This window comes from Brienomyrus brachyistius, chromosome 1, assembly GCF_023856365.1.
Source record: "Brienomyrus brachyistius isolate T26 chromosome 1, BBRACH_0.4, whole genome shotgun sequence".
Classification (NCBI taxonomy): domain Eukaryota; kingdom Metazoa; phylum Chordata; class Actinopteri; order Osteoglossiformes; family Mormyridae; genus Brienomyrus; species Brienomyrus brachyistius.
Window position 1 is genome coordinate 31,115,176 of NC_064533.1, and position 11,448 is coordinate 31,126,623.

At 41.2% G+C, this 11,448-nt stretch overlaps 1 protein-coding gene and 1 long non-coding RNA gene across 2 annotated transcripts; one reads left to right on the plus strand and one right to left on the minus strand.

The window, feature by feature from the left end:
• Nucleotides 1-957: 957 nt before the first annotated feature.
• Nucleotides 958-7,131, minus strand: LOC125751877 (myotrophin-like). The gene is made up of 4 exons (XM_049031278.1): nt 6,556-7,131; nt 4,887-5,000; nt 3,419-3,502; nt 958-2,186 (listed from the first exon to the last, which is right to left on the minus strand). Exons 1-4 carry the CDS (start codon nt 6,625-6,627, stop codon nt 2,100-2,102), a joined length of 357 nt encoding a protein of 118 aa, XP_048887235.1. The 5' UTR covers nt 6,628-7,131; the 3' UTR covers nt 958-2,099.
• A 774-nt stretch (nt 7,132-7,905) lies between these two features.
• On the plus strand, nt 7,906-10,313 carry LOC125751892 (uncharacterized). The gene is made up of 3 exons (XR_007400808.1): nt 7,906-7,955; nt 8,281-8,368; nt 10,302-10,313. It is a non-coding gene; the product is annotated as an uncharacterized LOC125751892 (long non-coding RNA).
• Nucleotides 10,314-11,448: the final 1,135 nt, after the last annotated feature.

Here is an 11,448-nt window from a genome sequence, read left to right on the forward strand (position 1 = left end):
GTGCCTGCTGCACCAAGCTAAAGGCACTGTTCTGTGGTCGAGAACACAGGCATGCTAAAGATCAGCGCAGCCATTTGTCAAAGAAGGATGAGGAGATAACTCTGTCTTTTTTACGTCGGGATTTTCTCACAGATCTTGCTGTGCTTGTACGATAATGGTTCTGTTGCCCCCTCATGGAGACATCGGGTATGTTCAGCTGAAAAACTTTTCATAAACCAGCCAGATGATTCCAGTATGACAGCGTACTGCTGCCAATATGAGAAAAATAAAATTCACCCAGTTTCCTGTTATAATGAGATCTTTTTCATGTTTTAATGTAAAAGGTTAGAAGGCGAAAATTATGCCATTATAAGGAAATACTCAGCGAGAATCCATCATTAGAAGAGTGTGCAGTATGTTAAGGACAAGAACATTAATATTTTAGTTACGTTTAATGTTGTCATCATACCTTTGATTTTAATATTCAAGCATGAATCATCACCATCAGGTTGTGTTACAGCACATCAAAAATGAAATTTATGTCACGTCAATAAAAACTAAGCTATGAGTAAATGTTTCTCCTGCTTCCCTGCTTGTCCTGCAACATAGTTCAGCTAAAGCAATGTTTACATTGCAATGAGTGGAAGCTGCCATGCTAAGAAGTAAAGGTAAGGGGTGTGAAGCAGTGTCTCCCAGCCCGATCGTCGGGGAGCCCTAGCAGTGCATGTTTTTGCTCCAACCAAACCAAGAGCTAGGAGGGAGCAAAAACGTGGACTGCCGGGGGTCCCCGATGACCGGGTTGGGAAACATTGGCGTGGAGGATCTGCCTCCAGTTTCACGTTGATGAGAGTTTATAGATAGAGTGGTTTCCAGTAAACACGAACTATAAACAGACCAGTTTTTAGGTTTAAAAATTCACGTGCATACCCCATGCCCAGGCCTTTTTTAAAGGAAAGAAAATGTAAACAAAGGGAGATGCAAATTTCTGCAGCTTTTAATATTAACTTTAGCATTTTCATCCAAACAAATAACTCGAGCTGTAGCATCCAGACATTTTCGTTGACTCCATCGGGAATCTCAGTGCCGCCAAACTCGGATCCCTGCCTAGCAGTGCCCTACATCCCTAGCATCACACACCAAGAGTGACAGGAGAGAACAGGGCAGATACCAGCTAACAGCACTCGGGACTTTCAGCACAGTGGACAGAGAAGCGGGTTGTGAGCAGGGATCACGTCTTGCTTTACACTGCCTCCGAACGAAAGAAGCTCAAGTGTGCAGTAGGACGATCAGGAGAAGGATGAATGTGAAGCCAGAGGTCCAGATGCAGCAGCTCGCACCACTCACAGCCAGTGCATTTCACTCAAAAGCTCCTATCGTTTCAACCCCTACTATCCCCATTATAACCACTAGATAATTTGCTGTGGAGATATGGTCGCAAGTAGGCACTTGATATCTCCCATTACTGGTTTAAGGCTGCATTGAGAGCCAAGGAACAATACTCAATATACATACAATAATATGCATTACTGATGTTCAGTGCAACCCTGATATGCTCACATTTCATTGTTTGCCCACTGATTTGGCTATATGGAGTCCTCACACTCTGAGCTAAACCGGATCAGATGGCTTAGTGAAAAATATTTGTTCATTCATTCATTCATCCATCCATCCATCCAGTCACAAAAATGGTAGAAGCAGGACTCTGTCCTTGCTGTACTCCAACTGACAGTTAGTCCAAGGCTCAGAGACAGAACCACACATTTTCCCCATAATTCATCATCTATCAACAATGTAGCGCAAACCAAATTCATTTCAATTATAAAAACACACGAACTGCACCGTTATTGTTTTATCTTTTACAAGAAAGAGTAAAATGTTATAAATCATTATTACAGCCAAAACGAAAGTTTCCATGTGGAACACAGTCCAGGTATGTGCTTCAGTCCCTCAGTGTTTGGCACATTTTTTGAGAAATATCATCAGGTCATTTAACAATTACTAAAGACCAGAACAAGTCAGAGCAACCCCCCTCCTCCCCATGCAGAAAATAAGAAGCATAACCACTGAACTAGACGAGACAGGATGTGGACAAATGGCCGGGGATGGTCTGCCAGCCCATCTCACTTGAGGAGAGCTTTGATAGCATCGCTCTCTGCGGCTTCGAAGGCGCTGAGTCCATCAGGTCCTTTCTGCTCTTTGTCGGCTCCCTGCAGCGAGGACAAACAAGTCTCTGAACTCTCAATACACAGACCACCAAACAGGAGGCGCGACAGGACAGGCGTCTGTAGGCAGGTGAGACTCACACAGCCATCTCACAGACACAGAATGAGGTGAAGGGACCCCAGCCTGAGGCCTGAAATAGGCTGTGTGAAGAAATAAGTGAGGAGCCAGGACACCTCCCATCAAGCCGGGACACGTCACTCGCAGCATGTGCTGCGCCCCCTGAGCATTTCAATTACTTTGTCGATGCAAGTCAAGGTACTAAACGAAAGATGGCTGAGTTCATATGAAAAGTTGCATAACTGAATGCAGTAGTCAAGGACACGACATCTGTCACGCAAAAAGAGAACAGCAAAAAAGGATATACTTCATATGGTGTAATACTGAAACAGGAAATCAGTGGTTTGTGAAAATGACCACAGAAGAATGCATTTCTTGGGGGGTGGGGGGGGCTGAACTACACATCTGTTGTTCCTCCCCTAAATTACTTGCAAATCAAAGAGTTTACTTTTTTTCCGAACTCTGCACAAATTTAAAGAATTTGAAGAAAAAATGTATACAACAACAAAGCATAGGAAGTTGTAAAAAGAAAAGCAGAAAGATTATATCTGAATAACTTAACTCAAAGATTTTCAAAGGCATCCAGATAAAAAGTTAACCGACGCAGATTCTGCTGAAGGACTACTGGGCATGCTGGCATTATGAGATAAAGATGGAATTACTTCATGCACTTCATGGAATTAGTCATATTTTACTGTGTAGTTTTTTTTTCCCAGCAAGTTCTGTGTTCGTGAAACAATAAATGCCAAAATGTAATATCAGAAACAATTTCTTAAAAAATATATATTTGTCCTCTGCTGTACAATGGAGTAAATTAAATATTGAAATTGGCTTAAACTCGTGAAAACGTTATCTAATTTTGCTACCTACTGTAAGAGCAACAGAAACAGGACTGAATCAATGCATACTGCTTAACAGATGTGAACGCTTTCAACCAACAGTTGAATTAGCACCAATCAATGAAGAGCTTGGTTGGAATAGGCAGTGAGCCACCTGAACCAGAACACAAGGAATTATGCACTAGCATCCCAAGAACGTCATCTAATGCTGCATATCATTTCGTAACTTCAGGTTTTTGTCACAATAATTATGAGCATTAATGAACATGTCTATGACACTTTCCTTCATAGCTATGGAGACACAGCTACGGCTCGCCTACCTTCTCAAGCAGTATTCTGACACAGGAGAGGTGGCCCTCATATGTGGCAGAAAGCAGAGGGGTGATGCCATGTTTGTCAGGAGCCTGGGGGGGGGGGGGGGGGGGGGAGAGAGAGAGAGAGAGAGAGAATTCATTACTGACCTGCAGGAGTCCCACTTTCTTCAACATCTATAGGGAATAACTCACAAAAAAAATCTGAATTCCCTGTCAGGACATGGCACTGCACACTGAACTGAGTCACCATTCCCACCGTGCAGTGCAAGCCACTGCACACAGTGCTGATCCTCATAAGCACTGCAATCACCAAAGAAGAAAAACATGCCAAAACTGGGGGGTAAAAATGTATTTAGGGGGCAGATTAAATCCTTAGCCAAGCTCTAATAATCTTCATATTACCAAATATTTAAAAAAAATATCTGAGCCTAGTGAAGTCACCTGTTATGACAAAAAAAATATATATATTTTCAAATATACAGACTGGTTCTGTTGGCCAACTACTACATGAAAGTTTACTCCTGGAAGAAAATGTGAAAAATCTAGGTCCTATGAAGTCACCTAACTTACATACACTAACCTCGTTAAAATGGCAGTTATTCTCCCAGTAATAAATGAGGATTGTTATTTAATTACCTACAGGTTTCCCCCTTGATATACTATTAGAACATACAGTAGCGGACACCACAATTACTGAAAGAATTTCTTTTTAAATATGTAGTTCATAGCACAGTTTCTAATTTTACTGGCACTTATCCATTTAACGGAAGCTAAGCACAGCTCAGCCAGGCTATATGGGTTGAAAACTGGGTTACGAGGACCTAACAAGGACCACAGTACCATGTCCTGCGTTACACAAAATCAGTATAGTAGGACAACCATGAGGACAGCCCCTTAAACCAAACAGAACTTCACCTTGCAAAATAATGAAAAACAGAATCAGTCAAGCTAAATTATATTATCACATATACTTCAGTAATAAACGCTACATTTTGATTATCCAACTGAAGCCTTTGAAGGGTTTTTACATCATTATTTATACTACAATTTGGAATGAATTTGTCACCCTGCTCTTCGAACCCAAGCTTTCCTGATTTGTACAAATCTTTGGCCAAAATATCTGATAAATAAATAATAGTAAGGTTTGGTAGATAGAACTACATTCTCAGGAAAAAAGGGTAAAAATGTGTACTTTGGCTCGTCACTGGGGCTGTACCCTTGTAATTGTACCTTTTATGGTATAGAAATGGACTCTGAGGAACATCCCAGAGGTACATACAGCATTAATGTACCATCAATGGTACAGAAATGTTGCTCTGAGTCCATTTCTGTACCATAAAAGGCAAGATTACCTACAGCGAAGGGTACAATTGGCAGACCCTTGAGGGTACTGCCCCAGTGACAAGGTACACAATTTTACCCTTTTTCTGAGAGCGTAGTCAAGCAGACTAGACCGTGACTACAGGAGTCTCACATTGACATCTGCCCCCCGGGACAGAAGGAAGGTCACCATCTCATCCTGTCCACAGTCAGTAGCATAGTGCAGGGGCTTCCGCCCCCCTTCAAGGGTCCGGTTGATGTCTTCATCCTGCCAAAAGATACACAGGGGATTTGGTACTTCCAGAAATACACACTTGGAGCACAGGTTACAAAGTCCTGGACCAGACAACATTGGAAACAGGAAATATTGTCATGTGTGGAGAAAAAGTTCAGCTACCATTAACTGAAAAACTGATTCATTGCAGAAGACGACAGCAACAACAGAGAAGACGAATTGTACTTGACAGTAAAAAGTGAAAGTGATAATATCACCAAAGAACGAGAGCAAGTCGTGACAGGACTCTTAGAGACGGCAAGTTGTGCCACCTGACAGCATTAAATGTGAGAATGCATGGCCTCCTCAGGGCAGAATGTGGTGTGGATGATTCTGTTTAAATGAGGGGCAGATAAGCAAGATGAGCTTTAATAATCCCACAAAGAAAAATTTCAGCATTACAGCAGCAGTTATGAATGGGATCAGAAAATACACACAACATAACAGCATAGTCCCACGATAGTCAATGGTCCCACAATCCTCAGTATAAGGGCTGGGTGTTGTATGCAAGACCAGAGATGTAGTGACCACACCAATACTGAAACCAGTACACTTTCATCATCGCATACTAGTAACAGAAGTTAGGGGAATCGTGCAAACAGATCGTAAAATTGAAAATTTCAGAAACTTCCTTTGTTTGTGCAATTCATGCAGAAAATGGTCAAGCATTCAACTTCCTTCTTAAACTGGACTGACTGCGTAGTAGGGCGAAGAGTGTGAAGTAGGAACAGAATGTGGTAGTCATGCACTTCACCTCTGACTGTGGGCCGATGAAATCACACCTAATATTCGGACTTCAGCTTGCAATAGCTGGTGACTATTACCACTAGTGTTTCCATTACACTTTGTGTGACATATCTGGAAGGTTCCTAGCCTTGGTGCATACCAGGAAACATTAAACCTACATTAAACCTAAATTCAACATTGACATTGCATTTAAATAGTCATGGGGACATTATTCTCATATGATTTAGGCGAATCAGTTGGCAGGACACTAAACATGTTAATGTATAGATATAATTTTTTTTGCTGCCACACCTTATAAAACAGTCTTTAGAGACTGTATGGCTTTGCCAGTGGTCTTGGGTCACACGTAGTTGCATGCCAATCCTAAGCAATTTCATCTTGTATGCTTCATTAACAACTGCAAGGCACAGCATATATGTGGGCTATTTAGGGCAATCCTCTCGATGTGCTTCTGCTATACTTCTTCATTACAGATGGTCAGGCTTCCTATGTACATTTAGGAATCTAAGACTGCTCGCAAACCAGCAGTGTAAAATGTGAACAAACACTAAACCGACTCAATGAAATCAATCAACTTGTGCTTTGATAGTCAACAACAAACCGCTACCTTAAAAATATGCACAACGCATTAATCGCTTGAGAACAAATAGAGATGGACATGTTGAATTCGGACAAGGGCGTATCAATTGCTAGTTAGTAGCCACGATTGTCAGTGATACAACAGATAACCATTTTAGATGCTCGTTTTCAATGGCCATCTTAAAAAAAAACCTCCACCTTCATATTCACGGCGTCGTCTTACCTTCACAAGTAACTTCTTTACTTCCTCCAGGTCACCGTTTTTCAAAGCCCACATCAGGTCTTTATCCCCCATTTCCCAAGTCGAATAACAGGTCACTGCAGCAACTTCTTTCAATAATTATATTTGTGCAGCGTTACAGCCGGTCGGCGAACTTTTCACCTAAAATGGTCCTTTTCTGTATCATCTGGTGCCACGCCTTTCACGCATCTACATCCCCCCCAGAAAAGTCCGATGTTTATGCTAATAAGCTCTACATTAACGGAGACATTTACATGACACAGTATAGAAAGTTTACGTCCTTAAAACAAAGTTTTAGAGGATGCACTGAGGGAGATCCGCCTTGCAGAGACGCAGCGTTTCCGACGCCGCAAACCCGGAAGATGATTCCGGCCACCGGCCGCTGACGTGCCGCAGTGTGTGTGGCGGTCTGTCAGCTCAGGATTAGCTGTATCTGTAATTACAAGTCGGATCGATGTTTAGAATCTGCATGCTGTTATTTTATATTTCAAGGTTCGAAATTAAAAATGATTTTTAAATGCCTACAGATTTCACGCTTCTCACTACACCCCGTTAAGAAAGCGGCTGTGGCGTTGACACCCCATGATAAATTTTAAAGCGCCAAACACAAAACCCCATGTGTTCCTATTGCGTTACATTTGTGATGGTTTAATCATCACAATGATTAATTATAGGGCATTTCTGAAAGAAAGCATATAAACATGACAATAATATTTTAGCTCTTGGACTATGAATTCTGCTTTTATTCGTGGCGAAGAGTTTCAGTATGAAAACGTTTTGGAAATCCTGGTAATGCTGACATGCTAGTTAAAAGATCAATTGTCAAATAATTCATACTCCTCTTCATCTAGTTTCTATTTAGTGCTGTCATTTTTTTAAACGACTTTGTATTTCAGACCAACTCAGAATGAATAACGCTATATAGTGTTGCCAGCTCTCAAGCATCTGGCGTGACACTTAGGTTTTCAGATTCTCACGCAATATATTATTCTTTGCCATACTATGTTATTCCCCTATAAACTTAAAAAAGAGCTACATTAATAGCGTTGGATTAGTTTGCAAACCCTACAGATTATTTACAAGGTCATAAAACTTACATATATGTAAATGCCCGTGCATGTGTGTGCAGACTTCTGTCGAATTGAAAATGTTACGGCAGCTAGATGACCGAAGTTAACAATCCTGATGAATAGCCGAGTATAATATAGAAAATAAAATCTCTTTTGTCTTTTTCCCCAGAGAAAAAGATGTCAGCATCTAATCAGGCCCTGACGACCATGGTCCTGATGCCCAGCGACCTGCAATAGCTCTCAGCAGATTTGGCACCACTCAAAATCCCTAAAATATTCGCCAAGTTCCCTATTGGCGCCCGACAGTCAAGGGTACAGCAGAGAGCTTGACATATGGGGGGGGGGGGGCACACAACTTAATAATGTAAAGGTTTTTTCTTCTTCTTTTTCTCTGGCTAAGGGCCACCTTTTACAATGGCCATCTCCCACCCAATAACCATTCAGCCAATAACCATTGTTTGAATTCTGAAACAATACTGTCCACTCAGCGTACTAGTTGTCCTCCAGCATATGTCAAATAAGTGTCATCAGTGGACGATTTTTTTTTCATTTCATTAATTTATAACCTCATCCCTAACATAGAGGAAATCTGAATACACACATACCCACATAATATTACCTGCGTCTCTTCTGGCAGTCTAGCTGTTGGACCTCCTGTTGACCATCAACGGAACTATCATTGAGGACTATGACTTTGCCGTTAAGCTGTTTATTGCCATTGAAAGGTAATTGGACAGACGGACAGACACATCAAAATTGGTTTAAACGACTATCTGGGCTCTGTAGACTTTGCCAAGCAGGCAATGATAGAGTTCCGAGCCCCTGAATCTGCTATGGTATCTACAGAATGTTCCTCAGAAGCCCCTGGTGGTGTACTGGATGAGTTTCAGCCTCTAGCCAAAAAGGGAAAAACACCAAGTCAATATAGCTGTGAAATTAGTCTAGAATGTCCATAGAATGTCTAAACAGCTAATACAGCTACAAAACCATTGAAAAGGCTTTATGGATGTTGGTATGGTAAACTTGGAAGATTAAATAGTCGTTCAGATTTTTGTGGTGATTAATTGGATTGTTTGGATGATTGTGGCCTTAAACAAGCCTGTAGGTGGCAGTGAAAAACAGTATCATGGAAAAGATTAAGCTGCTGAAGACTAAAACGGAGATTGGGTTTGACCAGGAAGATGCAGTGACTTTCTCAGTTGCGTGGAAGTACATACAGTTTTGTATTGTAAGACCAATAGAAGGTATTGTTGTCAAGCTACTATACTTTAATTTGTTTAGGGGGGTCTTTTATCGAAACCGACATACATTTGCGAGAGCAGCAAACGTACCTTAACATGCTCAGAGGCCTCAGATATTTTTACATGTGATTTTCTTTTTGTCTTTCTTACCAGGTTTGACCAAACTGGGGGAATAACAGTGTATCTAAAATCTCTGAAAGTGTGGCTCATGTTGTAAAGATAAAGATAGTGTGAGAACGTAAGCTTTAGGGGATCAGTAGTACAACGACCTGGATACATAAATATACATTTAGCCTTCACACTGATTCGGTGGCAAACTTTAAACGAGCCTCTTTTTTCTTCAAAGACAATGATGAACATGCTGAACAGCTGGAGTCACCGACCATATGTTAGGATTTCATTACTTATAAGCCAGTGTTTTTCTGAATGTCATCCAGAATTGAACTGAAAGACGGACTGGCTCGTTATATTTTAATCCAGGAAATGGCCTTTGCATCATCATTTTTGATTAAATTTGGCATGTGAATTATACATACCATCCAGTACTCAGAAATCTTTTTTGTTAGACTTTTGCTTGAGTCTAAGGTGCTTATTTCAAGGTCAAAGTTCTTGCAAACTACACTTTTCACTACTTTGGGGTACTAAACAAATAGCAAAGGGCTTGAAGTAACAAGTCATTTTTAAATTGTTTTTTTTTTAAATAATAATACAGAAAAAGCGAAAGCAATATGGAAAAAGTAAAAGAATTTTTTTTTGTTATTCTTATATTTGTATTATATTTTAGTTTCTTGGGGGCGGCATGGTGGTGCAGTGGTTAGCACTGTCGCCTCACACCTCTGGGACCCGGGTTCGAGTCTCCGCCTGGGTCACATGTGTGCGGAGTTTGCATGTTCTCCCCGTGTCGTCGTGGGGTTTCCTCCGGGTACTCCGGTTTCCCCCCACAGTCCAAAAACATGCTGAGGCTACTTGGAGTTGCTGAATTGCCCGTAGGTGTGCATGTGTGAGTGAATGGTGTGTGAGTGTGCCCTGCGATGGGCTGGCCCCCCATCCTGGGTTGTTCCCTGCCTCGTGCCCATTGATTCCGGGATAGGCTCCGGACCCCCCGCGACCCAATAGGATAAGCGGTTTGGAAAATGGATGGATGGATTTTAGTTTCTTACTCAACATTTACCTCCTTATTACTTTACAGATTTTTTTAGGGCACTCCTATGACTCCAGAATAACTTCACCATACCTGTCTTCAAACAAAAAGAAGTGTTATTCCAAAGGGTGTAAGAATTGTGAGGCTCAAAAAACGCATGAATTCTCTTTTAATCTGCTTCTTTCAAAAAATAGCCTAAAGTGTATGTGACGTGTAACCTAAAATGTGCAAAATGTTTTGGGGAACTCTTTAAAGAATTTCTCCTTTGTCTTGCAGGACAAGGACTCGGCATACCATTGGTCCAAGTTGCTGGACAAGAAAACTCCAGCACTTTTTCTGAGCTTTCCAATAAGCTGTAGCTGAGGCGTGTAACTCTAATAGTAAACAAGTAGCAGCTCAGGAGAAAACAGTGATTTATTTATTTTTTGCTACTCATTGTGTATAAAAGGTCCTATATCTCGAAGGGAATTGTTTTTAAAAAGTAAACTCTGCGCACTGGAATGGTTTGTGTAATTTACACGCCAAATTTCATCAAAATCAAAGATGATACAAAACTCTTTAGAAATCTGTGAATTAAAACGGAATGAGCCGCTTATTAACAGCGATGCGTAATGGAAAACGACTCCGGTTTTCCGGTTATTTCTGGTCAATAGGCAATGGCATTAGTCTGAACTGTACCAGGAAGCAATATTTATTGATATAATATTAATATGCGGGAGTTAGGGAGGCATGAAAGAAGGGGGATCAGACAGATGCCCCCTGAGGAGTGAGGATTATTTGGGGAATGGGTGAAAGTAAAAAAAAGGCCTTAGGCAAAGACGGGCCGGTTCAGGGGGAAGCACGTCTTCTCCCAAGCAAGCACAGGTCTTTCACAGCAGGTGGGGTCTCGCAGCAGACTCTCAGTGCAGAGAGAGCATGCACTGCTGGCTCACCTTATCTGTTTTCTCCTGACCCTCACTGCAGTACAGGCAGAATAATAATAATAATAATTTCAGCTAGACATTAACTGAAGGTGTTGGCAAACTGGAATGTGAAGCAACATAATTGAAATGTTTAAAAATTAAAAATAGGAGAAAACAAGAGCTGGTTTCAAGCTGTGTGAGGAATTAGGAGCCTCATTAGCACTCAACCTGTAGGAACACATGCGAACACTTGCCAAAAGAATGCAAGCCCCCTCCCAGACATGATAGAACAGGACGGTTCATAAATGAAATAAGTGTAATTATCCAGTAACTACGATCATATGGATATATTTCTCACACAATCAGCGGAAATGGGACGAGTTCAGACCGTAACGCATTAAGGCATTACTGGGAAACATGGGAAGCCTGTATTTTATCACATATTTTTCTTGCTGATCTTGGCAAAACCTTCTTCTTTAACAAATGATAACAGGCAGTCGTTAAGTTTTATGTGCAGGTAA

What these genes read in the sequence shown, in the direction of transcription:
- LOC125751877 (XM_049031278.1), bottom strand. Translation starts at nt 6,627, where the DNA reads ATGGGGGATAAAGACCTGATGTGGGCTTTGAAAAACGGTGACCTGGAG. An exon ending in TAAAGAAGTTACTTGTGAAG is followed by an intron (nt 5,001 to 6,555) that starts GTAAGACGACGC and finishes ATCTTTTGGCAG; the next exon opens with GATGAAGACATCAACCGGAC. An exon ending in CCCGGGGGGCAGATGTCAAT is followed by an intron (nt 3,503 to 4,886) that starts GTGAGACTCCTG and finishes CCCCCCCCCCAG; the next exon opens with GCTCCTGACAAACATGGCAT.